General features: G+C 35.3%; 2 protein-coding genes across 6 annotated transcripts in view; one reads left to right on the top strand and one right to left on the bottom strand.

Annotated features, from left to right (window-relative positions):
- Window positions 1–3,407, bottom strand: part of LOC124080487 (amine sulfotransferase-like) — a 60,320-nt gene extending 56,913 nt beyond the window's left edge. For 3 of the 4 annotated variants that reach the window (XM_046426405.2, XM_046426404.2, XM_046426406.2), the window contains exon 1: window positions 3,180–3,404. The gene's annotated coding sequence lies outside the window, so the exon portion shown is untranslated. Of the gene's footprint in view, window positions 1–3,179 lie in introns of all 4 variants that reach the window. The other variant, XM_058573272.1, reaches the window with a different exon arrangement.
- Window positions 39–27,192, top strand: LOC124080486 (amine sulfotransferase-like). 2 transcript variants are annotated; one of them, XM_046426402.2, is made up of 7 exons: window positions 39–259; window positions 11,355–11,506; window positions 13,116–13,324; window positions 16,544–16,670; window positions 17,490–17,584; window positions 24,514–24,700; window positions 26,696–27,192. In XM_046426402.2, the coding sequence occupies exons 2-7, from the start codon at window positions 11,365–11,367 to the stop codon at window positions 26,815–26,817; spliced, it is 882 nt and encodes a 293-aa protein (XP_046282358.1). In that variant the 5' UTR covers window positions 39–259; window positions 11,355–11,364; the 3' UTR covers window positions 26,818–27,192. The 2 variants fall into 2 exon arrangements, with proteins under 2 accessions (XP_046282358.1, XP_046282359.1); XM_046426403.2 differs by lacking the exon at window positions 39–259 and adding an exon at window positions 8,555–8,961.
- The last annotated feature ends 333 nt before the right edge of the window (window positions 27,193–27,525 follow it).

The raw sequence follows: 27,525 nt of genomic DNA, 5'->3' as shown, positions 1-27,525 counted from the left end.
TCCTTCTTTCTCTATAAAAAGCCTATGTACGCAATAAGAGTTGCTGGGCCATTTCGGCTGACTCAACTCCGGACTCTGTGTGATTTTTGGCCAGGCGGGGTGGCAGAGGCCGGGTTGTGACACTCATCTCATTAAGCCCTGGGGACACTAGCTGGTCTAGTGCTCTCTGCTAATCTCCATCGGAGGGCAGTTCTGACAGCTCTGACAGCTGGTGCCCCATGTGAGGAGGGAACTTCGCTGATGAGCAATCAGTCTACGGGTGAGTGTACCCACATAAGTTATGGGGCAGTCTTCTTCAAAAAATGATCTCTCCCTTCAATCCCTCGGAGTTCTCCTTAAGAGTAGAGGTCTCGAGATTTCTGACACTCAGGCATTTAAGACCTGGGAGACTATGGTTAAGGCTGCTTCCTGGCTACCAGAGAGTAATTTATTTGATTGGGAGACCTGGGATAGGATTGAACAGCTGGTCAGAAAAGCCCAGGTTAATCGGGGTGAAATTCCTCCTCTTGGAGTTTATCCCATCCTGTCAGCCCTTAAGAGTTGTTTCCCTCCTAGTAGGTCGTGTTCCACACCAGAGGTCAAGGGCCTGCAGCTAAGGGAGGCACTCGGGACAAGATCTATTCCCCTAGGAGACCCTGACCACACACCTTCAACTGAAGCCAGTCCTAAAAGGGAAAGGGGCGATGAGGAGTCCGGGGAGAGCCAAAATGCAGGACCCTTGGACCCCTTTGATGCTGCTCCATGGCCTCCTAGACAGGGAAATTCTCTCCACCCTCCATTACCTAGTTCTGAATCCTCTCAGAACCCTTTTAAAGCATCCACCAGCAGCCCTGGCAGGTCACCCTCTGCCCTTCCTCCACCATATCTGAACTCCGGACCGAGGCTGTACTCCCTTCTAAGGGCTCAAAGTCTCCTACCGGTTGCTGGCTCCACACGGAGTCAGAACCCCGCTCACAGCTTAGTTCAGGGCCATATCAATTATTTCCTGTTAATATTAATCCAGGTGGTAATCGCCCTGCAGCCTGGTATCCCTGGGATCCAGGTGATCTCAAGGAGTTACTTCAGGGCTTTGCCCATCAACCATGCACCTTGGCAGATTGGAGGGCTTTGGTCCTGGCGATTCTTCCTACCCCAACAATGGGCAGCCAACTCCTTGTTGTTTGCCTCACTATGGTAACCATGGGGTGCCTGGCGGAAAGAGCAAGTTTCCTGGTCCCACCTCCCACACTTTCGTGGGCTTCTAATTGATTCTTCCACAGTCACTCAGACAGAACTTCTAGTCCCGCCTTCCAATCACTAACCTGTATTTTCTGTTTCAGATTGCTTCCAGAGCTGCCCAGAGCCCATATTTTTAAGAATGCCTATCTGTAAATGCTAACGAAAGATATTTTTTCAGACAAAATTTAATTCCACAGGTTTCTATGTTGCATCCCTAAATTTAAGTTAGTTCTGAGTTAAATAACCTGACTTTTGGGGCTGGGGAGGTGGCTCAAGCGGTAGCGCGCTCCCTGGCATGCGTGCGGCCTGGGTTCGATCCACAGCACCACATACAAACAAAGATGTTGTGTCTGCCAAAAACTAAACTCTCTCTCTAAAAAAAAAAAAAAAAAAAAAAAAATTAAAAAAAGATAACCTGGCTTTTCTTATAGTTGTGTTACTAAATAATCTATTAATAAGAGATATCTAACATGCTTGTTTGTATTTAACTTTAATTTTGGAGGTTATGGAGATGCATTTGCTCGCCACAGGAACAAAGCCAGCAATGTTCCTGTAATGACCAAAAAAAATCCTTATTCTAATTCCTGACTATAAAAAATAAATATGTATACACAAGGATCTTATTTCAGTTACATCAAGTGACATCACATAAAAGAGTGCACTCCTAGGTAAAAATAAATTGAAATGGATCCAAGTATTTTAAAAACCACGTGATTACATAAAGTTAATACAATTATAAGTTATGTCCTTATTCTTAATATAATCTGTAAAATAATTAGCACATGTCTAATTGTTTAGTTAATATATATTTGCCTGTTTTTTTAACAGAAAACTCGTAATTTATATGTTTTATACGTACATTCATCAGATACTCTGCCTTTTCAGTTACAGATATTTGAGATAAATGTATTTACTATAAATTTGCTTTTAAGTGAAAATACAATCTTCAAGTAGTTTCTAATTCTCAAAGTTATTGTTCAAACTCAAAACATGATAAACAAATATAATTCTTTTTTATTTATTCATTTTTTTATAATTAGTTGTTCAAAACATTACATAGTGCTTGACATATCATATTTCATACATTTGATTCAAGTGGATTATGAACTCCTATTTTTACTCCGTATACAAATTGCAGAATCACATCGGTTGTACATCCACGTTTTTACATACTGCCATACTAGTGTCTGTTGTATTCTGCTGCCTTTCCTATCCTCTGCTATCCCCCATCCCCTCCCCTCCCCTCCCCCCATCTTTTCTCTCTACCCTAACAAATATAATTCTGTCTACAAAATATCTAAGGATTTAAACTACATTTTAATTGATATTTCTTATCAAAGTACAATAATTTGTTTATAGATTCTAAGGTTTCCAGAAATTATTCCAAAGTATAACCAGAAAAAAAATTCTAAAAGAAAAAGATGCTTCAACAAAGAGAAAGCACACATTGGATCCTAACAGGCAGAGAGAAATCAACATGCTACTCCTGTAGTTCCCCTTACCATGGGGATGCTCGCAGGGACTGCAGAACAATATGCCTCAGGGATACAACAAGCTGCCATTCCCCCCCCCACTCACTCCTCTCTTCTGTCAGTGCCCACACTCAGACCCACCAGGTCCTCTTACCAGCTAACTCAAAACTCAAACAAGCTGAGTAGAGCCCTCAGACCCCCGTATCAGAGACCTGATGAAAATGGCCTTTAACATTGCTTTGTCATCACTGAAAACAGGTTACTAAGAATTAAAGTCCCTTACAGGCTTTTTGGGATATTCACTCTGGTCTTCCCCTCTGCTCTACCTGTTCAACTGCTCAAGTTTTCCTTGCTAGGAAAATCCCAAACCACTTTCCCATTATTCTTTTACATCTCCTTCCTCATTCTCAGATCCACCAGAGCTGCTCTCAGCCCTGCCTTCCCCGTCTTCCCCCTCCCTACCCAGGCCCACAAAAAGTCTTAACTGACCTTCTCCAGAAATCTTCACCATGGCTGATTTTAGGACTTTCAGCAAAAGAATCCCTATAAAAGAGTTCAGTGTAGATAAACTTCCTTTTTTCGTGTTGCCCTGTTTTACTTGGCCACTGGCTGGAAAAATCAGTGCTCCAAAAGCTAGACACTCCCTTACTAGTTTTTCACAAAATATGTAAATAAGGCCTCTGGCCTTGAGCTGGGCTTCACAGTGATGGCTACATTTCTAAGATAAGGGAGTTATCAACTAGGCTCCATGGTAACAGCTGGCAGGATGAGGAAAGAAAGGAAAGAAAAAGCTCTCCCCCTCCCAGTGTCCTTGAAAAGTTAACTTGCCCAGAACAGAAATAAAACAAAAAACAATAAACAAAAACTGCTTTTTGTCAACAGAGTGATATTGTTTTGTCTTGATCCATCATGGCCACAGAGTGGTCTTGTCTAATCCTAACGTTATGTAAGATTGATTATGTTTAATAGGAGAACAACCAGACTTTGTCATGAGTAGCAGAACAATTTGTCTGATAAAACTGGCCTCATACTCACAGCAGGGCCTGGCTGACAGGCCCCAAAGACGAGACAAGATACTGGAAGATAATATACTTTCTTTAATATGAAGAGAAAAACTGGGGACAACCCCAAGGACATCACATAGGGCAGGTATTTCCCCAGAAGTAAGTACTACAGTCTTAGCTGATGTTGCTGATGATTCTCAAATTACATCAAGGACACCCAGCACCATGAGTGATGCAGAGAAGTGAAGAATCTCCTTACATAAGAAGATCCAATTGAAAAACTTGAAATGTGAAGGATGAACAGCTTAAAAAGAAACCATGAAACCTTGATATGGCATTCCTGCTCCGTTAGATGGCTTTTTGCCACTGTGATAAAATGTTTGACAAGAACAGCTTAGAGGAGAAAAAAATTATTTTAGGCTCGTATCTTCAGAAGTTCAGTCTATAGTCTCTTATTTAGTATGAGAAAACTGGTGCAAACTCAAAAAACTGTTGCAAAGGGCAGAGGTTATTTCATAAAATGGGACAGTCTAGTGAATAGGTTACAACTCTCATAATCTAATCATTTCACCTCTGAGCATTCCTGTATTGACTACTGCAATGAGCTTATTGGGAGACACCTTATATCCAAACCGTAATACCAGCCTAGGAATTTTGCTTCAGTTTAAGTAGGATGGAGTGAGGGAGAAAGGAAGCTCCAAGTGTCCTCTATAACATAAAAAGATTGCAAGCTAATCATCATCTTTGTCATAGTTGATGAACCAATATTGATACAGCATTTTTAACTAATGTCCACTGTTTACATTAGGGTTCATTGCTCATGTTGAATTTGTTTTATAGTCTGGACAAATGCATCATGAGTCCAGCATTCAAAGTTCATACAGAATAGTTTCAGTAAAAATCCTATGTGCTCCACGTGTTAACCCCTCTTCCTTAACCCAAACCTTGGAAACCACTAATCTATTCACTATTTCTATTGTTGCCCTTTCCAGAATATGCTATAATTGGTATTACACAGTATTTAATCTTTTTGGACTGATCTTTTTGCACCTTTTGCATTTAAATCTCCTCCTTGTCTTTTCATGATTTCATAGCACATTACCTTTTTCACTAAATAATATTCACATTATTTATGAACAGAACCAGTTTTATTTCTTTCTTGTCAACAAGTATACATTTGATTTCCTTTACTTGTGTAATTGTATTACCTAGACCATGTAGTACAATAGGAGTGATAAAGGCACATTCTTACTTTTCTGTTAGGATAAAATAACTTATTTTTCTACCATTAAGTACAATGCTAGATGTAGGCATTATTTTTTAAAGGTATTTATTATAAAATAAAGTCCCACTCCAATATTAAGTTGCTGGAGTTTCTTTTCAAAATGAGCGAGCATGAGATTTTGCTAAATACTTTTTCTATATTTACTGATAAAGGCATAATTTGTCTTCATAAAAATAAAATAAAGGTATTATGTCTACCTACAACTAAAAACTAAATGTTTAAAAAAATTTTGAGACTAAAATCATGTCCTTTTATTTCTATTTACTTATATGGGTATTTCCTTAGAATAATGACATTATCTAAAATAAACATAATACAATTATCAAAAGCAGGAAATGCAACATTGATGCAGTTCTATTATATAAACCACAAATATATATTTTAAAATGTTCAGTTGTAACAACAATATCCTATAGATTTTTTTTCTGTGATAGGATCAAATGCAACATCATGCATATTTATTAATTTATTTATATTGTGGTCTTGGGTATAGAACCCAGGGGCACTGTAACACAGAAGTACACCAGCAAGCTCTTCTATTTTTTATTTTGAGACAGTGTCTGACTACCCTTCCTGACTGCCCTCAATCTTGCAATCCTCCTGCCTCTGCCTCCCAAGTCACTGAAATTACAGGTGTACACCATTGTGCCAGACTATGCTTTGTATTTAATTGTCATGTCTGGCTAGTTTCCTTTATTCTCAAATCATTTCTGTCCTGCTTGCTTACTCCTTTTGGCATTGTTAAAAATAGTATATGGCATAATGGGTATTAATGAGTTTTTCTGATGTTTACTCATGATAGAATAAGGTTGAACTTTTTGACAGGAATGCCCTGAATTCAATGTGCTCTCAGTGGTCAACAGGAGAAATGTAGGTTGGCTTAATGTCAGTATTAGGGATGCTACTTTGATTAAATTGGTTAAAGTGGTGTCTATCTGGGTTTTACCTAGTAAAATGACTCTTCTGCACTTTATTACATAAAAATTAATTATTTGACAGTACATGCTTTGAATACATGTAAATAACCTCTTCCTCATTCAAGCATTCCCTCCCATTATTTCTTCTATATTTACTTCTTGATATTTCAGTCCAAAGAGATATTTTTCCTTCTCACATATTTAATCATGCCTTCATTTTTACCAGTATCCATCGGAGATATTTTATCTACAGACGTGAGGCAAATCCATCCCATCATCTGTTTCTATATAGTCTGTGAAGGAAGAATGACTTTCCTTCATGAATGGAAAAGAATTAAAATAATTTTTTTCACATAAACATTATATGAACTCTAAATTTCAGTGTAATTTCATGAAGTTTCATTTTCAAAATGTTATGGTCATTCATTTAATATGTCTCTGATCACTTTTGTATTACATAGTCAGTTTGAGCAATTGTTGCAGAAACTACACCTGGCTGTCTACATGAACATTGCTTTGCACTGTTGCTTATCGCACTACAAGTCACAGTGATGTCATTGTAACACAACAGTGCTTCATGTGGCAGGTGTTTTGTCATACCCTGGTAGTTAGTTAATGTTTTAAAATCACCAGTGCATACTCAGTGTGTAAAAGCTAGAAGAGAAAGGTGTATTATGAATATTTTTAAGGAAACACGGAGTGTGGATTACCTTTTATTAAGGAAGTTGGCAAAGCACCCATTTGGCTATCAAATGCTAAAGAACATAGTGTATATCACCATTATCAGATTAAGCAATCATCACAATATTCCCAAGTCACAAGAAAGAAATGTTTAGAAACATTTAGAAGCTTAAAACCCATCAAATTCCAAATTCTTAGTTTTGCAAATATTTCAACACAGGCTACTAAAGTTATTGAAAGTGTTATATTTTTTGCTCCATTTAAGCTTTTATAGGTGTTCCACATCTGATAGGATGGGACAAAATATTAAACATGGTTTCATAGATTCAACATCAGAAAATAGTCTGCCCTGCTTGACTATCAAATGAATCACTAAGATGTTGACTTTGATTACAGATTCATTTTCTTTTTTTTTTTTTTTTTTTGGTAAAAAAAATTTAATGAGATTTAATGGGTGAGGCCTACTAAAGAGTCTAGTCTTTGGAAAGAGGATATAGTAATACTTTTTAAATGCATGTTTTTTTTACAAAAAAGAAAAGGAAAAATGAAAATGATGCTGTAAACAAACTTCTCAGTATTCATTTGTGAGTCAAGCAAGGTAGGCTGTTTCCTGCTGTTCATTCAAGTAAATGAACTTTGATTAAAGCAGTTGAAGACATGTGCCCAGAGAAAATAAAGTTGCCTAACATCACACTCCCCTTCCAAAATGAGTGCACTCTAATTTTACTACACATGTATTGACAAGAACTGTTATAAATTAGTGTTATCTTTGCATCTGTTAAAAAAAATTAGGGACTTTTTTTCTTTCTTGTTGATAACATCTGAATACTATTTTGTTCTTGCCCCTTGTCCTGAAAGGCCTAAAACTTTTAATGTATGTCTCAGCCAGTAAGGTTTGTCTTACCTTTATATAAACTCACATTTCCTTATTGTACTGAAAAGGTTGTGATCTATTCTATGATTATGTATTGCAAAATTCGAATTGTTCTTGAAGTGGTCAGATGTGATACCTGCAAGCTGGCTCTGGTGTCCTTTTGACTTTTTCATTATTCTTTGTGTAAATCTTTACACTGTGGTACAAGATGTCCCACATCTATCCTTTCCTGCTGCACCTCTGCACTCAGCCATTGCTCTGGATTCCTCTCAGGCCGCCTTACTTGCTAGATGCACATAACATCTAGCAAGAAGGGAAGGGAATCAAAACGCTGCCTCTGCTCATGGAAGCAGCTGTCTTATTCACTTGGCTGTTATTACTGACTGGTCTAGATGTCTCACAGCTGATAATTATTGGGAGTCAGGGAGAAAAAGAGGGAAGAGAGGAAGGCAAAAGATTCCAAGAACCTCAAAAGACCCCCTTATACATTCGGTTCATTAAAATTTGTATAATAAAAGAAATTCTTATTGAGCCTGTCATAATAATAAATAGAATACTCCTATTGATTTCTACTTTTCATGCTGTATTTATTTTCACAAAATGGACTATTTTAGAAACTCTAATTTGACAAATATCATGAGGAATAAGAGACATCTTTAATATTTATAAACTGAAATTAGCCTCAGATTACACACTACTTTCTAACCAGAAGGAATTTTATTTTGAAAAGATTCAAGATCTCTCCTAGGTTCAAATTCTGTATGTAGTGGGAACTTGAGAATCAATCATTAGATAATCATTATCTAAGAGCAGAATTTATGAGCAACAAAAGACTGAGGAATGACTCAATTTTTCATGAGAAATGTTAGAAAGACCTGAGATGAATCATAGTTATTTGTGGAAAACAAAAAGCTAACATCTATCATTAAAATGAATAACGGCACATTGATTAGAAAAGGCAAACTCTATGTGCACTGGAAAACAAATTTATGTTCTTTTCGAGTTTATATAACCCACTTGTAACTTTATATAACCCCTAGAGCCTTCTGTAGCCACTGCCAGTCAAACAACAGAAGAAACAAACTGGGTGAGATTATGCAAGGAAAGATCTTAAGAATGATCACCAGCCCCTGAGATGGGCTGGAAAGACAGACTTAACCATCATTCAGGTACAAGGAAGCTGTCCTTGAAGATTTCGAATGTGTCTTTGTGTTTGTTTCATAATTGCTGTAATTCAGTAAATGTGCCCTCTCTTCTTCTGAAATTTTTAAAGTATCTCCAAAGGTTTGATCCCTTTAAAAAAAACCTGGGATAACCTGATATGCTTTCCCCAGTGTCAACAAAATCTTACCCAATTTATAAGAGCTGAGTTGCTCAGTCAGGTTCTAGAACACTACTCACTGGCCAAAACAAACTCCATAGGGACTATTTATTCCTCAGTGACACAGCAGTTCCTGTCAGCTTAAAATTTTTGTGAGAGCTGATTTTCCTTCAGCAGCTGATCTCAACAGTGAGTAATAACAGAATAGTTTCTGAGCCATTGTCAATTCTCATCCTGTTTTGCATGAGAGACAAATATCTGTATTGACCTCCTTTTCTCCCTAATTATCTATGAACACCCCCACCCCTTTTCTTTCAGACTTCCATGAAGGAATAAGAAGGAGACACAGAAAGGCTTGCTACTTACACAATTTCCTTCTCCTACATGCATCAAAGACATGCAAACTATACTGAGTAGCCAGAGGGCACCTACCTGAATCCTCTTCACATGCAGCTTTCTCCTTTGCTTCTGTGATACCAGAGCTCTCAAAATTTTCTCTCCCCTCAGACTGACAGTTGAGTGACTAAATAGAAGAATTCGGAATGTTTGTAGATGCTGCCTGATGCTCTTTCTCATCACTCATAGTTTCTGGAACCCTTTGTGAAATTTCAAAGGGTGTGTGGATGGTGTTACTAGCTGTTAGGAAGGATGTGGTAGGGATCACACTTCACTTTTGGCTTTCTCCTCAACTTATATCTCCTACTATGGGCTTCTCCATTTATCCATGTGATGCAGTATAAATTCTCCCTCACCACAATTTGAAGGCTGAATTCTCCAAGGTTTTTCCTAGGAAATGCAGGATGTCAATATCAAAATAGCTCTCCATCTGCCTGCATTGAAAACACTCTTTTGATGCATCAGCCCAGCTCTTCTGTCCCCAGGACTCAATATTTCATGTTTCCTAGATGTCAACTTAATGAGGGGAAACCTCTAGCAGCTTAGTAGGGCCTTAATTTTATCTTTCATTTGGTAGCCAAGAAACCAATCATGAAGGCATCACTCAGGTGAGTCTAACATTAATCATTTTCTGTTCTTATTCTGGAAAAGACTAAACTCTGAATTCCTCCTATTGATCAGGTAACTTGGATTGTTTGTAAAGAACTCAATGTTATTTCTTGACATACAATTTAAACAAAGCCATATTTGCAGCTTTTTAGCAAATTCAGTTTCTTGGCATGCACAGAATTAAAAAAAAAACCCTGAAATCTATATTGATTCTAAATCTACTATTAGAACTTATGGGATTGTCTCAATCATGTAACCTTCAAGGAAAGATTTCTCAGGAAGAGCAAATAGAAATGCTTGGCTGGTCTGAATTTTGTAGGTATTTTGACCATGGAAATATACATGGAAGCATTCCTCTTGTGAGCACACTCAGAGAGGGTAACTGGAACTCTGTTTCCCACCCTTAGAATGCCCTGAAATTTCTCCTAGGAACTAGTAAGATAATGAATACATGTGCAATGTGTAGCTGCTGTGGCAATGCCCCTAGAGTCTTATTAGCCTAGACCTTGATCTCAGGCACACAGCTCCTGGGACAAACACAATGTTTCACTGAGCCTAAACCTCTCCACATAACAATAACTTTATACAGTGGACTTTCTTGAGAGCTACATAAAACACCTAACATTGCACATTGCAATTTAGTATGTAGCTGAGGATTAGCTGCATAATGTTGCTAAGTCTGTAATACAATGAACAATATGTACTAATGATGCCAATGACCTGAAGTAACCTATGGATATAAATAAAGCTGGCAGCTTGGCCATTCTGCCATCTTTCCTCCCTTTGCATCTTGCCTCTATGTCTCCCTTTTTGTTCTCATTACAAAATTTTAATAATATTTGTCTTTACATTGTTTGCTTTCCATTTTTGTTTTAGTTTATTATTGAGATTCATATGATTTCTGATTTTAAAATCTCCTACTGTAAACTATGATAACTTTCATGAAGTAACTTGTAACTACGAGGGCAGCATTTCTGAAGTAACAACAATTTAAAGAGCAAAGCATTTTCATTTTTCACTTTCAACAGCATCTCAGTTCCCTAATTCAGAAGTTTCTTTCAGACCCAATGAGTTATGCATACTCTAGAAAAACATTAGAAATAAAAGAATATCCATTGAAGAATTTCTTATTTCTACAACAATCAAAAAATATAAGCAATAAAAATGTAAAACACTAAGAATTTCTGGATAAAAAGTATGAATTCTCTGGCCAAATTATCCCTTCTCCAATCTTTCCAGTTCAGCTAGCTGGACAAGTTTAAATAATTTGGTTGACTTCTCTGAGTTAATTCCTCTTCTCTATGTTGAGGATCATGGTATCTGTTCCTCATGGACCTTTAAGAAGAGTTGTCTCACTTTTCAGCATTTCTGCTGCCTCATCTTTAAAACACTGATGCTAGCAATACAGCAATGTTGGTGTTTTGTGACGTTTTAAATCATTCATATATGTGCTGTGCTTAGTGTCATTAATATGTTCATACACATCAGTCATTGCAATAGTGCTAGGCATATATTGACCACTCAATAACTATTATTCACTTCTAAAATAACTTGATATTATATGTTTGCACTTGTAGGTGAAAAATTATGGACAACACAAAGGAATACTTATTTGAATTTAAAGGCTACAATTTTGAAAGGTCTTTAGTTAAAATGCATATAGTACGAAGTGCAGATGATTTTGAAATTAGAGATGATGATGTCTTCATAGTTACCTATCCAAAATCTGGTAAGTGTAAAGAGTGGCCTCATGATAGTAGATTTTTCCTAAGTTTGGTGTGTGTGTGTGTGTGTGTGTGTGTGTGTGTGTGATTGTGTCTCTGTGTATGTAAATGTGCTCAGACATCAACAGCAGCCTGACCTACATTTATATATCCATTAGGAATCAGAAAAAAAGTTAGCTAAATCTCAAATCTATACTACCAAAGCTCATTTGCAATAGATATATTGTCAATTCTGTTAAATATATATATATATATATATATATATATATATATTTCTTTATATATTTATATATATTTATATATATATATATATATATATATATATATATATATATATATATATATATATATAAAGAAACCAAATACTGAGCCATGAGCAGGTACTGGGTAAAGGCTGACCTGTTGGCTTGGTCTGTTGGACAGACCTGAGACAGTCCAAACTCATCTTTTCTCTAATTTGTAAATGCTTCCTGAGTTGGAAGATTTATCTTCCATAATTATACATGTTCCAAGATGTTTCATTTTCTTGAGAAGTATTCCATGTCAGCTGAGTTCCACTGAAGATTCTCAAAAACGTTTTCAACCAGTAAGTTCTACTAGAAAATGAAATAAGAATGATTTTGAGATTTGTGAAGATAATCATTACAAAGAAGTGGTAAAACACAATCCTGTTGGGCTAAACAAGTACTAATAATAGTAATAATGACTTCTACTTCAGCAGGGCGGGATACTTGGCTTGGTTTGAGTTTTTATAGTTGCCCATGCAGACTAAGGAGTAAAGCTGTAGTTATTAAGATTTTACATACAATGTTTTGCTTATTTATAGTGTGGTTTCCCAAGAACACCACAAAGAAGTTGATCATACATGATTAGGCCAAACAAGTGAATAAAATGATATATATATATACACACACTCATGTCAAGTTCTGCTATTTCCTGACATCCTTGGATGCTTAAATAGTTTACAAAACCACCTTACATGGTAAAGAGAAAAGGAGGGGAAAGTGAACTCGCTATAATTTTGTTAATTTGTCTATAATTCTAAAGGGTAAAGTTCTGAAAAAGGAATTTCATGAAAGAAAAACAGGTACCCACAAAATATAGTCAAAATGGACTCAGTAACCAATAACATATTGTAAGAAAATACAGAAGGAATAAGCTCGAAGACTCCAAACAGAAAGAAATGACACAGAGAAGGAAATGCTAATTTCCCTGATGTGATAGTACAGGGTGTATGCATGTGTGGAAATACCACACTCTACCCCATCAATATGTAGAATTATTATAAGTTAAGGAAAAAGTTAAAAACACGAAAAAGGACCTAACATGGAGCAGGAAACAGAGAAGGAGAGGCAGAATTAATCTAAATCATTACTATCATGGAATCAGAACAAACACAGCTCTTCAAGTGACAAAGGAATTTAGAGTCTTTGATTTTATCTTTATTAACTTTAAAGTTTCATAGAGACAAAAATGAAAGTTGGACAAAGTTGTTAGCATACTTAGAGTGTTTAAAAGAAAAGAAAGCTCAAATGATTATGGTGAATGACACTATTGTTGACTTAATTTTTAATGACTAATTGAGTTTGAAAACAAGATGATTTATTTTTTCAGGTACCGTCTGGACTCAGCAGATACTAAGCTTGATTTATTTTGAGGGGCATCGTAACAGAACCGAAGACATCAAAACAATAGATAGAGCTCCCTTCTTTGAATACAATAATCATAATTTGGACTTTACCAAAATACCATCCCCTCGAATCTTCAGTTCTCATCTTCCATATTATTTAGTTCCAAAAGGTCTGAAGAACAAAAAAGCTAAAGTATGTCATAGAGCCTAGTCTCTCTCTCTCTCTCTCTCTCTTTTTTTTTTTTTTTGCAAAAGCAAAATAACCGGCTTTAAGTAGATTCCCCAAATTATGTTTAGGATATTGCCTTCCACAATAAAAATATATGAATGTCCTAAAAACTATGCCTGTAATAAGCAATTGTGGATATAATTTGCAATTTATTCTATAGCATATAACAAAAATTCTTTCACATTAGCCATAAAATGCCATTCTTTTTTATGATTTCATAGAATTTTATTGTGTGGCTTTGCAATAATTAATGTGTATTTGATGGACAGATAAGTTTCAGCCAATGGATGTCTTGTGTTGTCATAAACATTCCTATAAAGACTTGCACTTTATTTCTCATGCCATGTTTCAATTAATGTGAAGTTTTCAAATTAAAATGTCTAATATTTTAAGTGTTGACAGGGATTACCTACCTGCTTTTTATAATATATGAATCATACTTCATCAAATACCATGTAGGAATGCCTCTGTCCTCACATGCTTACTAATAATGGGAATTTTCAAATTTGCCTAATATGCTAAGTAAGAAAGTAATCTCATTTTTGAGCAAATTTCACTTTCAATTTTAATAAGATTATCTTTTTATATATTTAAATATCCTTTTTATTTTTTGCCCCTGTGTCTTTAGGTTGTCTTATTTACTGTTTTGTGGAATATTTACTTGGGGCAGTCTTCCCCTTTAAAAAGAAAAGACTTTTCTGAAAAACGGTTTAAAACTTTTAACCTTACGTAACCCAACTGTTAATACTTCTTTCCTGACTTCTGGTTCTGGTGATTTACTAAGAAAACACAACACCAACAACAAAGATTATGTAAATACCCTCCTAGCTAACATTATTTTTAACCTTTTTTGGGGAGGTACATGGGCTTGAACTCAGGATCACTCAACCACTGAGCCACATCCCCGGCCCTATTTTGTATTTTATTGAGAGACAGGGTTTCATTCTTTCATTTCATTTCTGTGGTTATATATTTTCAGCACCTCTCTTTTTGAGGCTGGCTCTGAACTTGTGATCCTCCTGTCTCAGCCTCCCAAGTAGCTGGGACTACAGACTTGAGTCACCAAGCCTGGCTATATTAAAACCTTCTTAGGATTATAAATTAAATCTTATACTACTTATTATATGAGATATGAATATTGCATTATACTTGTCCCAAGAGATACTAATTGACACAGAATATTTTCTTAAATCTTTGACTTGAGTATCTCCACTATTTTGAAGTCTATATATTGATATGCTAAATTTTCATTGTCTCTCTCTTCAGTGTGCAATCTTTATTCCAAAAATAGGCACTTCTGCTGATTATGTAGCAGTTCTTCCTTGTTTTGTACATTTTAACTGACAAGGCAAAGTTTTCTATCTACTTTTTACAATATAGTGTAGTTCCACAATGCTTATCAAATGTGGATTTTAATTTAAGAGAGATTTTTTTCTGGGAAAACAAACATTGCAATATACCAACATTCTTGGAGCTTCATTCTATGTCTCTATTTTATCAGGTCTACTTTAATACCATCAATATGTATTATTCTTTTTACCCACTTGTAGATATTTAACATTGAAAAAAGTATAACTTTTTAATAATCTCATCAATTTACTCCAATTTTGTGGTTATATATTTGCATTCATGCTGCAAAGATAAAAATTTTATATTCTCTTATTTTTAGAGTTTTCAGGATATAACGAGTTTTCTATTTTACTGGGTTTTCACCCTCTGAGGAACTAGCTTTTTTTCTGGATGTATACTTCCATTTTAATTATTATCTCATTTTAGTATATATCTTTCTATCTTCTTTAATTAAATGTTCAGTTTACCTATTTCCAGTGTTTATATTTGTCAATATTAACATTTTAAAATGAATATCACTTTTAGTATAACTATGGATATAATTTTGTTAATGTTTAAAACTCTGTTATTTCAGTTTTACTTTTATAATTGGTTTCAGCTCTCTTGAGACTTTTTTAGTTTAAAAGTGTTTGTATAGTTTTCTATCATGGGAAATGGTGTTTACATATTCTAATTTTTGGATTTTATTTAAAAGTTAATTGTCAATTGCATGATCAGTTTTCAAACATGTAATATGTTTCATACATGAGAAAAGGAGATAAACTTTCTGTGTTGGGTACTTATACAGATTTTAAAAACTAAATAAAATAAAATGTTAATAATCAATTTTATAAATTTATTTTTGCTTTTATTGTTAGGTTAAAGACAGTTCTCTGTAATTGTTCTACTATGAGTGTGGCTAAATCAAAATACTTACAGATTTACTGGAACTTTTCCATTGAAGTTTTTCTATTATGATCATCAGTGGACAAAGGTTCCTTTTCTGTTGGTCTTTGAAAACAAATTATGGGCCATCATGTTAAATCATTTGGCCTACAATTTTACTTAATTTCATTTTGTTCCTTATTCTCTAATTCTCTGGGATTTTGCCACATGCTCTTGTTTGTTCTTGATTTGAAATGCCATTTTCACTGCTGCATAATATAACTTCTGAAAGTAGTTCTATCAGATCTCTACTTTCTCTTCATAGAAAAATTAGAATATTCCAGCATTTGCATATCACTACATGCTGCTATGAATGTTCTTGAGAATGGCCTTTGGGCACATATGCAGGAATTCTCCTATAATATACATCCAAGAAGGGAACTGCAAAGCCAAAAGTACAAGGATTTTCAGTTCTATGGGATGGGGACTATATTTTCTTAAGAAAGCAGGTGTATCAGTTCCTGCTAAATTGCTAATGGACATGTTTTGACTTCCTCCTAGTAATGATACATATCAGAATTTTAAATTTTTTCAATGTGTTATTTATGAAGAGGTATGTTAAAGTGATCTTAACCTACATGTCCATACTCAGTAATGAGATTAAGCCTGTTTTGATAGGTTATTGACAATAATTATTGTGTATTCTGTGAAAGGCCTTTTTTTGGTTCAACTTTTCATTAGTGGTATTTTCATATTAATTTTCTTTGTACAGTTTCTGTCCTATAAGTAAAAGAATTTATTTCAACACTTTTTGTAATAGAGAAAAATTGGGGGAAACCCTAATTTTCCATGACTAGAAGAATGGATTAAAATAATTTTGATTCATTCAGCTAATAAATGTGATTCAGCTGTTAAAAACTTGAAATAATATGCTGGAATTGTTAATATTATTTCTAATTCTTCCTGCAGATTCTTTATATCTACAGAAATCCTAAAGATGTTTTGGTTTCCTTTTTTCATTATTCAAATTGGGTGGCTATATTAAAGAATTCTGAAACTTTTGAGAATTATATAAAAATGTTTCTAGATGGACAAGGTAACTATGAGTTTATTTATCAAGAAACTTAGGGAAGATATGTAGAGAGATGGAAAAGGGCAATTGTACAATGCATGCTCTTGAGTAGTTACTATGACATATCAACTTAGTCTGCCACCCAGTGGCGTTTCCATTCCTTGCCAGGACCATGTGGGTCTTGTCAAGTTTTCAAAGGCATGTTGTTTAGAAAACATTTTGACCAGTCCATAAGAGGCTTACAAATATTCTATCAATTTAAACTAGCTACAAATATAATTAAAACAATACATTCCAGAATCACTAATGATCAGGGTGTTTGTGTACTCTCTCCTGGACCTGTGGTAAGCCTTCTAGGGCCATGGTGGAGTTTATCACTCCACTACTGATGAGGATTGAAAGTTGCAAGGGACTTGTAGTGAGAAGTATCAGGATCTCACTCATTTAAAGATTACATTCAGGTTTTGTCTCATTGTAAACAGGTAGCTTTGCTATCCAGAAATCTTAGAGAATGAGAAGAAAAATGGACATGTGTGTTTTCTGGTAGATATAGGAAAGTGGAGGAAATTGCTTTAAAGAAATCTGATTTAAACTTAGACCCAGGGGCTTTCTCATTTCTTCATTGCTGCCTTCCTACATCCATAAGGTCGCTTTTCATGGTCACTTCTCTATGAAAACCATGATTGTTCCCCTAAGCAGTAATCATTTCAAAACAGTAATACAGATGTTCAGTGGTTGGGGCCTTTATTTTTGTTTTTGTGACCATAAGGAGGAAAAGACAGAATACTTTGCTATTCAATAAGTGCAACATCTTTACCTTCTTACTAATTATTTTTTGCACAGTGGTGGGAAGTCGTTGGTTTGATCACATAAAAGGCTGGTATGAACACAGACATGACTTCAATATTCTGTTCATGAGCTATGAAGATATGAAAAAGGTAAAATAAGAAGTATTTTTAAAAATTCTATTTTTAAACATTTTTTCTCCTGGTTTCAGGAAAACTCATTCTCCTAGTCATTTTCATACATATTTCGTAGGCTTTTGGGGGGTAAGTGGAGGTTCTAATTTCCTGCTTATCCATTAATTATTACTGGTTTTCCTCAAGGGTTTGTTCTCACTACACACAGTCACCATGGTTATCATTTAAAAACTGTAGCAATAAAGGCAACCTCAAATATCTAGGATACCAATCTTGTAAATCATTTTTATTAATATTAATTACATATTAACGGGTTTTGTTATCTGATTTCTATATGACCATGCAACATGCACTGATCATATACAATCTCCCTTCTTCCACTCTTATTTACCCTTCCCCCTGGACCCTTCACAAGCCCTAGTATTCACAATTCTACTTTCAGTCCATATTTGTTGTTGTTCTCACGTGTGCCTCTTGCACTACTTGTCTTTGTATGTCTGGCTTATTTTATTTAACATGATCTCCTCCAGTTCATGAATTTTGCTGGAAGATTTCATTTTTTATATCTGAATAATAGTCCAGTGTGTGTGTGTGTGTGTGTGTGTGTGTGCGTGCACCATATTTTCTTTATGTGTTCATCTTTGATAGACACCTAGGCTGAATCCTTATCTATTGTGAATAGTGATACAATAAACATGAACATGTGAGTTGTCTCTTCTATGGTGACTCTATTTCTTTTTGATATATACCCAGGAATGTAACAGTTGTATTATACAGTAGTTCTGCTTTTAGTTTAGTGGGGTTTTTTGTTTGTTTGTTTGTTTGTTTGTTTGTTTTTGAGGATACACCATACAACAAACTTTTTTTTCCATGGTAGTTGTACTTAAGAAAGTTCATCAAGGAACACCATGACACTGGGGGAAGAAGCCACTTCAAAGACAGGATAATTGTTGCTATAGATGAGGGTGAGGCCTGTGAGGCATGTTCTTCCTGTTTTTTAAAGAGAATCTTCATGTGAAGTCATAGGATGCTTATATGCTGATGAAAGTTTCAAAACTGCCTGAAAACTTTGTGTAATTCAAACACAAGATAGTTGAAATTTATTGTTCTGTGGACTCTGGTTGGTACGTGGATTCATTAATACATCATATATTCAGTTACTTAAACAATCACTGAATGATTGCTCTGTGACTGGCACTGAATCGTGCGTAATAGATGACTGAATTTTTTATAGACAGAACTCATAATCTATCAGGGAAAACAGGTACTCACCAAGCTAGTATATGTAGTTCAAAAGTAATAAGTGAAATTATTAAGGAAAAGTCTAACTATAATGTCAATGTGCATACGTACTGAGAGTATCTAGTATAGTTGAAAGTGAAGGTCTTTTTTTTTTCCTGAAATAAATAAATAAGAGCTAACAGAAAGAAAAGAAATGGGAGAGACTTATAAGAAAAAACGAAAATGCATGAGACCTTTGAAGACCTAAGGGAAGAACTTGAACAATGTGGAAGAGATGAAATATTAATATAGAGGGGTTTTGTAGGAGCCAGATTTTATAAGATCTGTGGGCTATGTTAATGAGAGTGATTTCTTTAAAGTTAAAAGTAGTCAAGAGCCTCTTAAAGAATTATTAAGAGGGGTAGCCATAGAATATGATTTATATTTTTGAATGTTATTTCCATTCATGAATTAAAAAGAAAAAATAGTGAGTATAAGGAATCCAGTCCAGACACAGACCATTGTGTTAATCCACTGAACATCAGTGCTTCCTTGGATTGGAGTAATGTCATTATGAATGAAGAGAATACAGAGTTTTGAGGCACAGTTAAGATGTAAAAAGAAAAGGGATTGTACAAAGTACAAATGATAAAGAGAGAGGTATCAAGGATGCTTCCTTTATTTCCAGTTGGTGCATGTGTGCAGATAGTGGTCTCATTCCTGAAGGTGTTTAGGGCACTCTGAGGCAGGGTTGGGTTAGAGGGGGATCAGAGTAGCTTGAATATGACATTGTTTTTGACCTGTGAAGATTAAAGTGATTTAGAAGAAATCAAATGAATAGAGTGAGAAACAAATGAAAAATACAAATCAAAACTCAAAAAGATTTCTGCCTTTAGATATTAACGCCATTAATTTGAATATCATCACTATAAAGAATATAATGGCAGTAGCTTGGGAGGCTGAAGCAGGAGGGTTGAGAGTTCAAAAGTAGCTTCAGCAATTTAGTGAGGCTCTAAGCAACTCAATGAGACCCTATCTCAAAATAGAATATAAAAAGGAATAGGGATGTGGTTCAGTGGTTAAGGGGCCCTGGATTCAATTCCCAATACCAAAAAGAACAAAAGAATGCATGAGAAGAATGAATGTGGATAAAATTGATTGGGGTAGGATGGAGTAAGGAAGTAAAGGAGAGAAGGAATATAGACCTTGGTCAACTCAAGTTTTCCTCTTTAGAGCTCTTTCTAGAGAAACCTCACAATGTTGTCAAAAATTAGATATTCAGGGCTGGGGTGGTGGCTCAGTTGGTAGAGTGCTTGCCTAGCATGTGTCAGGCACTGGGTTCTATTTTCAGCACCGTATTTAAATAAATGAATAAAATAAAGGTCCATCAACATGCAAACAATATTTTTTTTAAAAAAAAAAACACATTAGGTTTTCATCAAAGTTGGAATACATTTTGGAGTCTTCCTTTGCTGCTTCTCTTGGAAATGTCTTGGTAGTTTTATGAAACACTGCCCATGCTTGCTTCTCCAGTGATAAACCCAGCAAGACGTATAAACTCAGGGCAGTTTCTCTCAGAGGATTTTTCACATTTCTCAATTAGTAGTAGTAGCCCTAGAACCTTAATGACTATGCAGGATTATTTTCTACTTTCCTGTCACAAGTAGAGTCGAATGGTATATAATTGAACTAGAAGCAATTATAACTATAATGTTTAAAGATTCATATTTAGGTGGCAAAAGTCAAGTTAGAAGACCAATAATTCACTATCATATAATGAGGATGGAGGTTACCGTTGGGGGAAGGACAAGGTTTAAAATGAGGAAAGGGTGTTTATTGGGGGATTCTGGAATGCGTGTCATTTTCATATATGTATTTTATTTTAAAATGTAAAAATTCTGGAAATACTTTAATTTATCTTAAGAGAAATGATACTCCCCTTTGGGGGGAGTCTAATATGAGAGATTTAATCATTCCCATCCTGTTATCTTTTCCTTCAACATATTGGAACTGGCTGATGCCTCTAGGAAAGAAATGCATATATACCTGAAGGGTGTGGGGCAATTGTCTTTGGAGACCCCACAAATACAGTGGTAAAGAAGAGAGCTGCCCATTGTGTTACATGAAAAACCATTTTGTGGAATAGGGCTCAGAATTTTGGATAGTAATTGGTAGTAGAATTAGGGAATGGCTGGTGTTCTGAAGAACTGGCCAAAGTGCAAGACTGTAGCAAGACCTAGAAAATAATCTCTGAATCTATGTTATGGTTTAGATATGACTTGTCCCCCAAAAGATCATATGTGAGACTATGAAAGAAAAGTTTAGGGATGATATATGATAGGATGATAAAAGGCCTGATCTAATCAGGGCATTAATATCCTAAGTGGTAATTTTAGGCAGGTAGGTAGGGTAGAGCTGGAGGAGGTAGGTCATCAGGGATATTCCTTTGAGGTATAATGTCATGAGCTGATTGGAGCTCTCTCTGCTTCCTGGTGTGATGTCTTGAGTTGTTTTTCTCCACCACATTCTTCCACCGTGATATTCTGACTCACTTCAGGCCCTGTGGAATGGAGCCGGCTGTCTATGGACTGAGACCTCTGAAACCGCTAGCCACCAAACAAACTTTGCCTCCTTTAAGTTTATTCTTGTCAGGTTTTTTTGGTCACAGCAACGAAAAACCTGACTAAAACAATCTGTGTTTCATCTTCCATTAAAATTATTCACTAAAGTCTACATTTCGATTAACAAGCTGGGGGTTTATCTGATACTTTGGTTAATAATAGTTGGCTTTGAGGGAAAGACTTTAATTTTATCTCTTATTTCCTTGTATGTGACAAGCATAGCTGTTTTGAAATTCTTTCGGATAATTTCTACATTTGTAACATCGATAGTTCTATTTTATTGTCTTTTTTATGCTAGAGCTTGTTCACATTTTCTTATCCCTTTGTATTCATTTATATTCTGATTTTATTATTTTTTTCTGCACCCAAGTTTGGTGTAGAAATAAGTTAATAACTGTGGTGTGGGAGACCAACCTTGCACATGACTGAGTCACACTCCTCTGCTGGGTGCTGAGGCACTCCATCACAGAAATGTGGCAGAGCTTTCCCCACCCTTCTTGGGTTCAAGGGTTGGTGTTTCGTGCATGGGTGTGTCTTGCTACAGCCCCATGGGTGAAGCTATGCTCACCTGTTCTTTTGTAATATAACCCCTTGCCCTGTTTAGGATAGAATCTTCCATGGAAGTGCCTTGTGTGTGTCCCCTTCTCTTACTCTGCCCTTGGGTGTGGCCTACCCAGGTGTCAGTAAACCTGCTGACAGTGGACATCATGAACATAGACTCAGCCCCCTGAAACCTGACCCGTTGCCTCATTTGAATAGCTTCTCCTCAATAAAAGGGGTCAGGGCATGTGCACTCTCTCTCTTCCTGCGGACCCTTAAGGTCAGAGGAGCCATCACAGCGACCCCAAAGAAAAAGGTATTTGTGTCCCTTGTGTGGTTATTTTGCACAGCCCAATTAGCCCAGTTCAACTGGAGTAACCCCTGAGCATTTTCTGTGGACCTGTTATTTTTATTCATCCTCTCACACTACATTTTTTCCCCTACAAGAATACAACTAACATACTCAGGAAGTTAGCAAGGCCCTGTATCCTCTGTCCCCAACCTGCCAACCCATCTCCATTTCTTGTGAGCACATAGTGTATCAAGCACTTTGAAGTTCACATTTCATAGGGGTAGGGGTTTCAGGTTTCTTTAGTTGGGGGCTCATTTTTTTAAATTTTATCCAGAAAAGAAATCTTTGCTTCTTGAATTGAAAGAAAAGTTCCTTTCTCATGAAAATTGTTATAACCTCTTTGAGATACAGTTTTTCCAGTTAAAGTACTATTTCCTATAGTAATTCTGTTTAGGTTTTATCCTCCCACTGAAATTTTTACTTGTGATAAAATATCCATGACATAAAGTATATTTTTTACTTGTGATAAAATATCCATGACATAAAATATGCCACTTTAACGACTTTGAGGCGGATACCAGGGATTGAACTCAGGGACACTCAACCACTGAGTCACATCCCCAGCCCTATTTTGTATTTTATTAGAGACAGGGTCTCACAGAGTTGCTTAGCCCTTGCTAAATTGCTGAGGCTGGCTTTGAACTCACCATCCTTCTGCCTCTGCCTCCTGAGTCCCTGGGATTACAGGCATGAGCCACCGTTCCCAGCCTGCTTTAACCATTTTTTAAGGGAACAGTTTTGTGTCATGAAGTATGTTCATATTCTTGTGCCAACATCACCACTCTCCTACTCTAAAATGAATTCATATTGCAAAACTGAAACTCTATATTCACAAGGCTATAATCCCTCATTCTCCACTCTCAACCCCTTGTAGGCCTTGTATAAAAACATTCTACTTTTTTTGTTTAAGAAGTTGATTAGTCTTAGACTATCATATCAGAGGAATCATACAGTATTTGTCCTTTTTGACTGGCTCATTTAACTTAACTTACCATAATGTCTTCAAGGTTCATGCATTTGTAGCATAATTCCTTCCTTCTAAGGCTGAATAATATTCCAATGTACATATGTACTACATTGTATTTGTGTATCTCATACATATACATACATACACATCACTTTTATATTCTGTATTGTGAATAATGATGTATGAACATGGTGTACAAATCTCTCTCTGAGACTTTAACTTTCAATTTTGGGGGTACATACACAGAAGTGGATTTTTTGGGTCATATTGTAATGCTGTTTTTAGGTTCATACTATTTCCATTGCATTTGCAGAATTTTTACATTTCTACCAACATGCATAAATCTTAATTTTTCTGTGTCATTGGTCTTATTGTTTTCTGATGTGGTTTATTTTTAATAATAAAAATATTGAAATAAAAATAAATAAAATATTTAAAAATTTAAAATAATAATAGCCTTCCTAATGGGTGTGAAGTGGTACCTTACTGTGGTTGATTTGCATTTCCCTAATGATTAGTGATACTGAGCATCTTTTCATGTACTTATTGGACATGTGTATATCTACTTTGAAGAAATCCTTTGCCAATTTTTAATTGGACTGATTTTTTTATTCTCGTTGATTTGTAAGAATTCTTTATGTATTCTGGGTAGTAGAACTTTTAAGATATTTGGTTTCTTATTCTACAACTTAAATTTCTTTGTTCTAATGTCTTTTTTGTTTTATTTTTTGTTTGTTTTGGTGTGTGTGTGTGTGTGTGTGTACTTGGGTTTTTAATGTAAAAGATAATCTTATGCGCTAACAGGGACCACTTCATTTGCTTTATTTTCTATTTCAGTACCTTTTTTGTTTTTATTGCTTAGGTGCTCCAGCTAGCATTTCTAGTATCATGATAAATTAAAGTGGAAAAATGGAGTTGAACTTACTCCACATCTCAGATGAAAATCTTTCTCTCTTAGTTGAGTTTGCTGTTAGCTGTTCCATATAAGACTTTTTCATGTTGACGTAGATTCCTTCCATTGCAGATTTATTGAGAGTTTCATCATAAAAAGATGTTGGGTTTTGTTAAATGTTTTTTTTGTGCATCAATTGAGATAATCATGTCAGTTTGTTTCCCCATTCTCTTCTCATAACAAACTGCATGGTTCATATGATGACACTTCTTTGCATTCCAGCAATCAATTTCACTAGAATATGAAAATGTTGTGTGTTTGGCTGTAACTCATGCATACTCATGGCTCTTTCAGGACCTCAGAAGTGCAGTGCTGAAAATCTGTAGATTTCTTGAGAAAGAACTTAGTGAAGAAGTCGTGGACACTGTTGTGAAACAGGCTTCATTTCAGAACATGAAGTCTAATCCACAAGCAAATTATAATGATATTGTAAAACAGGAAATGGGAGTGAGAAACAATGAAGGAAATTTTCTACGCAAAGGTACTATTCAGTAGTTCTTAGTAGCAAGATGTAAGCTGTCATTCAAGTCCTTGATACCTAGGAGAAATAATAAGTGCTTCCATTATGTCTCTCCAAGTAACAGTGACATTTGGAACCTAGAGAAATTAAGCATCTAATTGAGAGTAGGTCTGAAGAGGTTTTCAAGAAACCTAAGTGTTTTAGTATACAAACTGCTTAATTAATATTGCCTTATTTCTAAGTCACATGAGCCTGGTCAGGTATATTAAATGAGAAGAACAATAATCCTTATTTTCCCTTTTTTCTTCTAGAATAATCTAAGGAGTAAACTTAATGTGTGTTTTGCTGTGCTGGGAGGAGGTTTGGATTACTGTGTTACCATGTGTCATCATAAAGAGTGATATCTTATTAGTGCTATCTGCTATGAATTCAGTTACTTCAAAAAATCCTTGAAATCGTTTTTACTGTGATCTTATTACATGCTTGAAGTAGTTGTCAAGAATGAATATTATTTCCCTTGTAACTGATACCCTTTAAATTCAAAGTATTATTATTATTAGTAGTAGTAGTATAGTAGTACCAGGGATTGAACTCGGGGGCACTCAAGCACTAAACCACATCCCCAGCTGCTATTTGGTATTTTATTTAGAGACAGGGTCTCACACTGAGTTGCTTAGAGCCTCACCCTTGCTGAGGCTGGCTTTGAACTCAACATCCTCCTGCTCAGCCTCCTGAGCTGCTGGGATTACAAGCATACAACACCACACCTGGCTTCAAATTGTTAATTTTTAATTTAATCATTTAGTGTATAAACATTCTAAACATTTCACTTCTACTTTATTCACATTTTATGTCATAATTGGCTCATAATTTACCAATAGGATGATGGATATTAATTTATGAACAATTGTATAAACATCTTATGGAAATTGCCCTAGATATTGATATATTTTAAAATTCCTTTTTTTGATGACATTTATTATAAATTCTCCCTTTTAATTCCTCAGCTACAGTAGATAAAAAGCAATTCTCATATCCCTAAGAGCTTGTTATCTTTTCCAAAGGCCAATAATAATGTCTATACATGTGAACCTGATAGCTGGAAATGCCAAGTTATTTTTCACTTAAGAAGAATGGCATAATGTAATCCCTGCGGCTCAGGAGGCTGAGGCAGAGGAATGCAAGTTCAAAGCCAGCCTCAGCAAAAACAAGGTGCTAAGCAACTCAGTGAGATCCTGGCTCTAAATAAAAAACAAAATAGAGGTGGGGAGTGGTTTAGTGGTCGAGTACCCCTGAGTTCAATCTCCGGTACTCACCCCCAGAAAAAAGAATGGCATAATGATGGTTTAATCTTGTATAAAAAAAAAACAAAAAAACATGCAGAAAGAGAAGCTCTGGTGCTCTATAAGACTTTGATTTTATTAGTTGAAAATACTTGAGTCTTGTTTGTTTTTTTTTTCAAATTGAAAAAGAAAGAAATACTTATCTTGGAGGGTTTTAGTAAGAATTATATTACAATTGATAAATGTGGTGCACTTAGTATGAGGTTCACTTAGTATATATACAGGAGTATATATATTAAAAATACTTTTTAAATTCTAATATATTCATATCTTTATAGTTTTTTATTCCTAAGGATCACAGAGTGGGAAAGGCTAACATATGGGGAAGTAAATTTTAAATCTCTTTACTGCATTATTTTGTTCCTAGATTCTTTATTCAATCATTCCTGTGTAAGAAAAGATGAGGTCTCCAATCCTGTGGACCTGAACAAATATTTAGCTTGGTTGAAAAGAGATTAACCCATTAATTTCCAATTTTTAAATTCTGTGAACACAATAATATTCACATATTATTAGAAAGTTAAAAAAATAGGTATATTGGTTGCTCCACTTAAATTTGACAGGGGTTCCACATCTGGGACAATGGGACACATGGGTTCAAATGGTTGAGGCAGTCTTTAACATGAAGTGTTCTTTATTCACCAAAGTGCCATTCATGTTCATATCCCATTAGGTACCATTGGAGATTGGAAACATCATTTTACTGTGGAGCAGAATGAAAGATTTGACCAGATATTCCAAAGGGAAATGAAAGACTTTCCCCTCAAGTTCGTCTGGGATATAAATGAGGAGTAGAATTCTAATCAAACTATAAAAGAATCATATAAACTCTAATAAAATGCTATACCTTAACATACATAATAATAATAACATACATAATGCCTATTACTAATTATAAAACTTCATTAACAAAATAAATAAACTATGCTTAGATCAGTTGCCATGAATTCTTTAAAATTTAAAAAAATTAGTTTTACTTTAATAATTAAAATTACAAATCAGAAATTAAATTGCTTTTGCAGCTTTGGTACCCTGCATGAAAATGGCAAAACAGAAAGCATAAAACATGACTTGCAAATATCTTCAGAAATTATTCTGTATTGTGTATTTTCCTTTACTCACAATTAAACTCAGAATCAATTAAACATTAAAAATCATTTTATTCTTGTACTTAAATTTTAATTCTTTGGTTTCGAAATCAATGTGGATATTCAAATGTGATATAGAATAAATGGAGAAGTCCTATATAAACAGGTACTTCTTTTTAATAATTTAACAGATCACAGTTTGCACTAGATGAAAAAATAGTTTTTTCAGGCTGGTCAGGATGGCATGCACTTGTAATCTCACGATCTAGGAAGCTGAGGTAAGAGGATAGCAAGTTCTAGCCAGCCTCAGCTACATACAGAGACCCTGTCTCAAAAGTTTTAGAAAAGGAAAGGAGGCTTGGGGATATAGTTCAGTAGTAGAACTCCCCTGTGGTTATTCCCCAGTACAGTAACA

This window comes from Marmota monax, unplaced genomic scaffold (assembly GCF_021218885.2).
Source record: "Marmota monax isolate L192 unplaced genomic scaffold, Marmota_monax_Labrador192_F-V1.1 WCK01_AAM20220418_F8-fsc00174, whole genome shotgun sequence".
Taxonomy (NCBI): domain Eukaryota; kingdom Metazoa; phylum Chordata; class Mammalia; order Rodentia; family Sciuridae; genus Marmota; species Marmota monax.
Note: the sequence above shows the minus strand (reverse complement) of the source record. Positions and strands in the feature narration are given on the sequence as shown.

What these genes read in the sequence shown, in the direction of transcription:
- LOC124080486 (XM_046426402.2), top strand. Translation starts at nt 11,365, where the DNA reads ATGGACAACACAAAGGAATACTTATTTGAATTTAAAGGCTACAATTTT. An exon ending in AGTTACCTATCCAAAATCTG is followed by an intron (nt 11,507 to 13,115) that starts GTAAGTGTAAAG and finishes TTATTTTTTCAG; the next exon opens with GTACCGTCTGGACTCAGCAG. An exon ending in TGAAGAACAAAAAAGCTAAA is followed by an intron (nt 13,325 to 16,543) that starts GTATGTCATAGA and finishes TTCTTCCTGCAG; the next exon opens with ATTCTTTATATCTACAGAAA.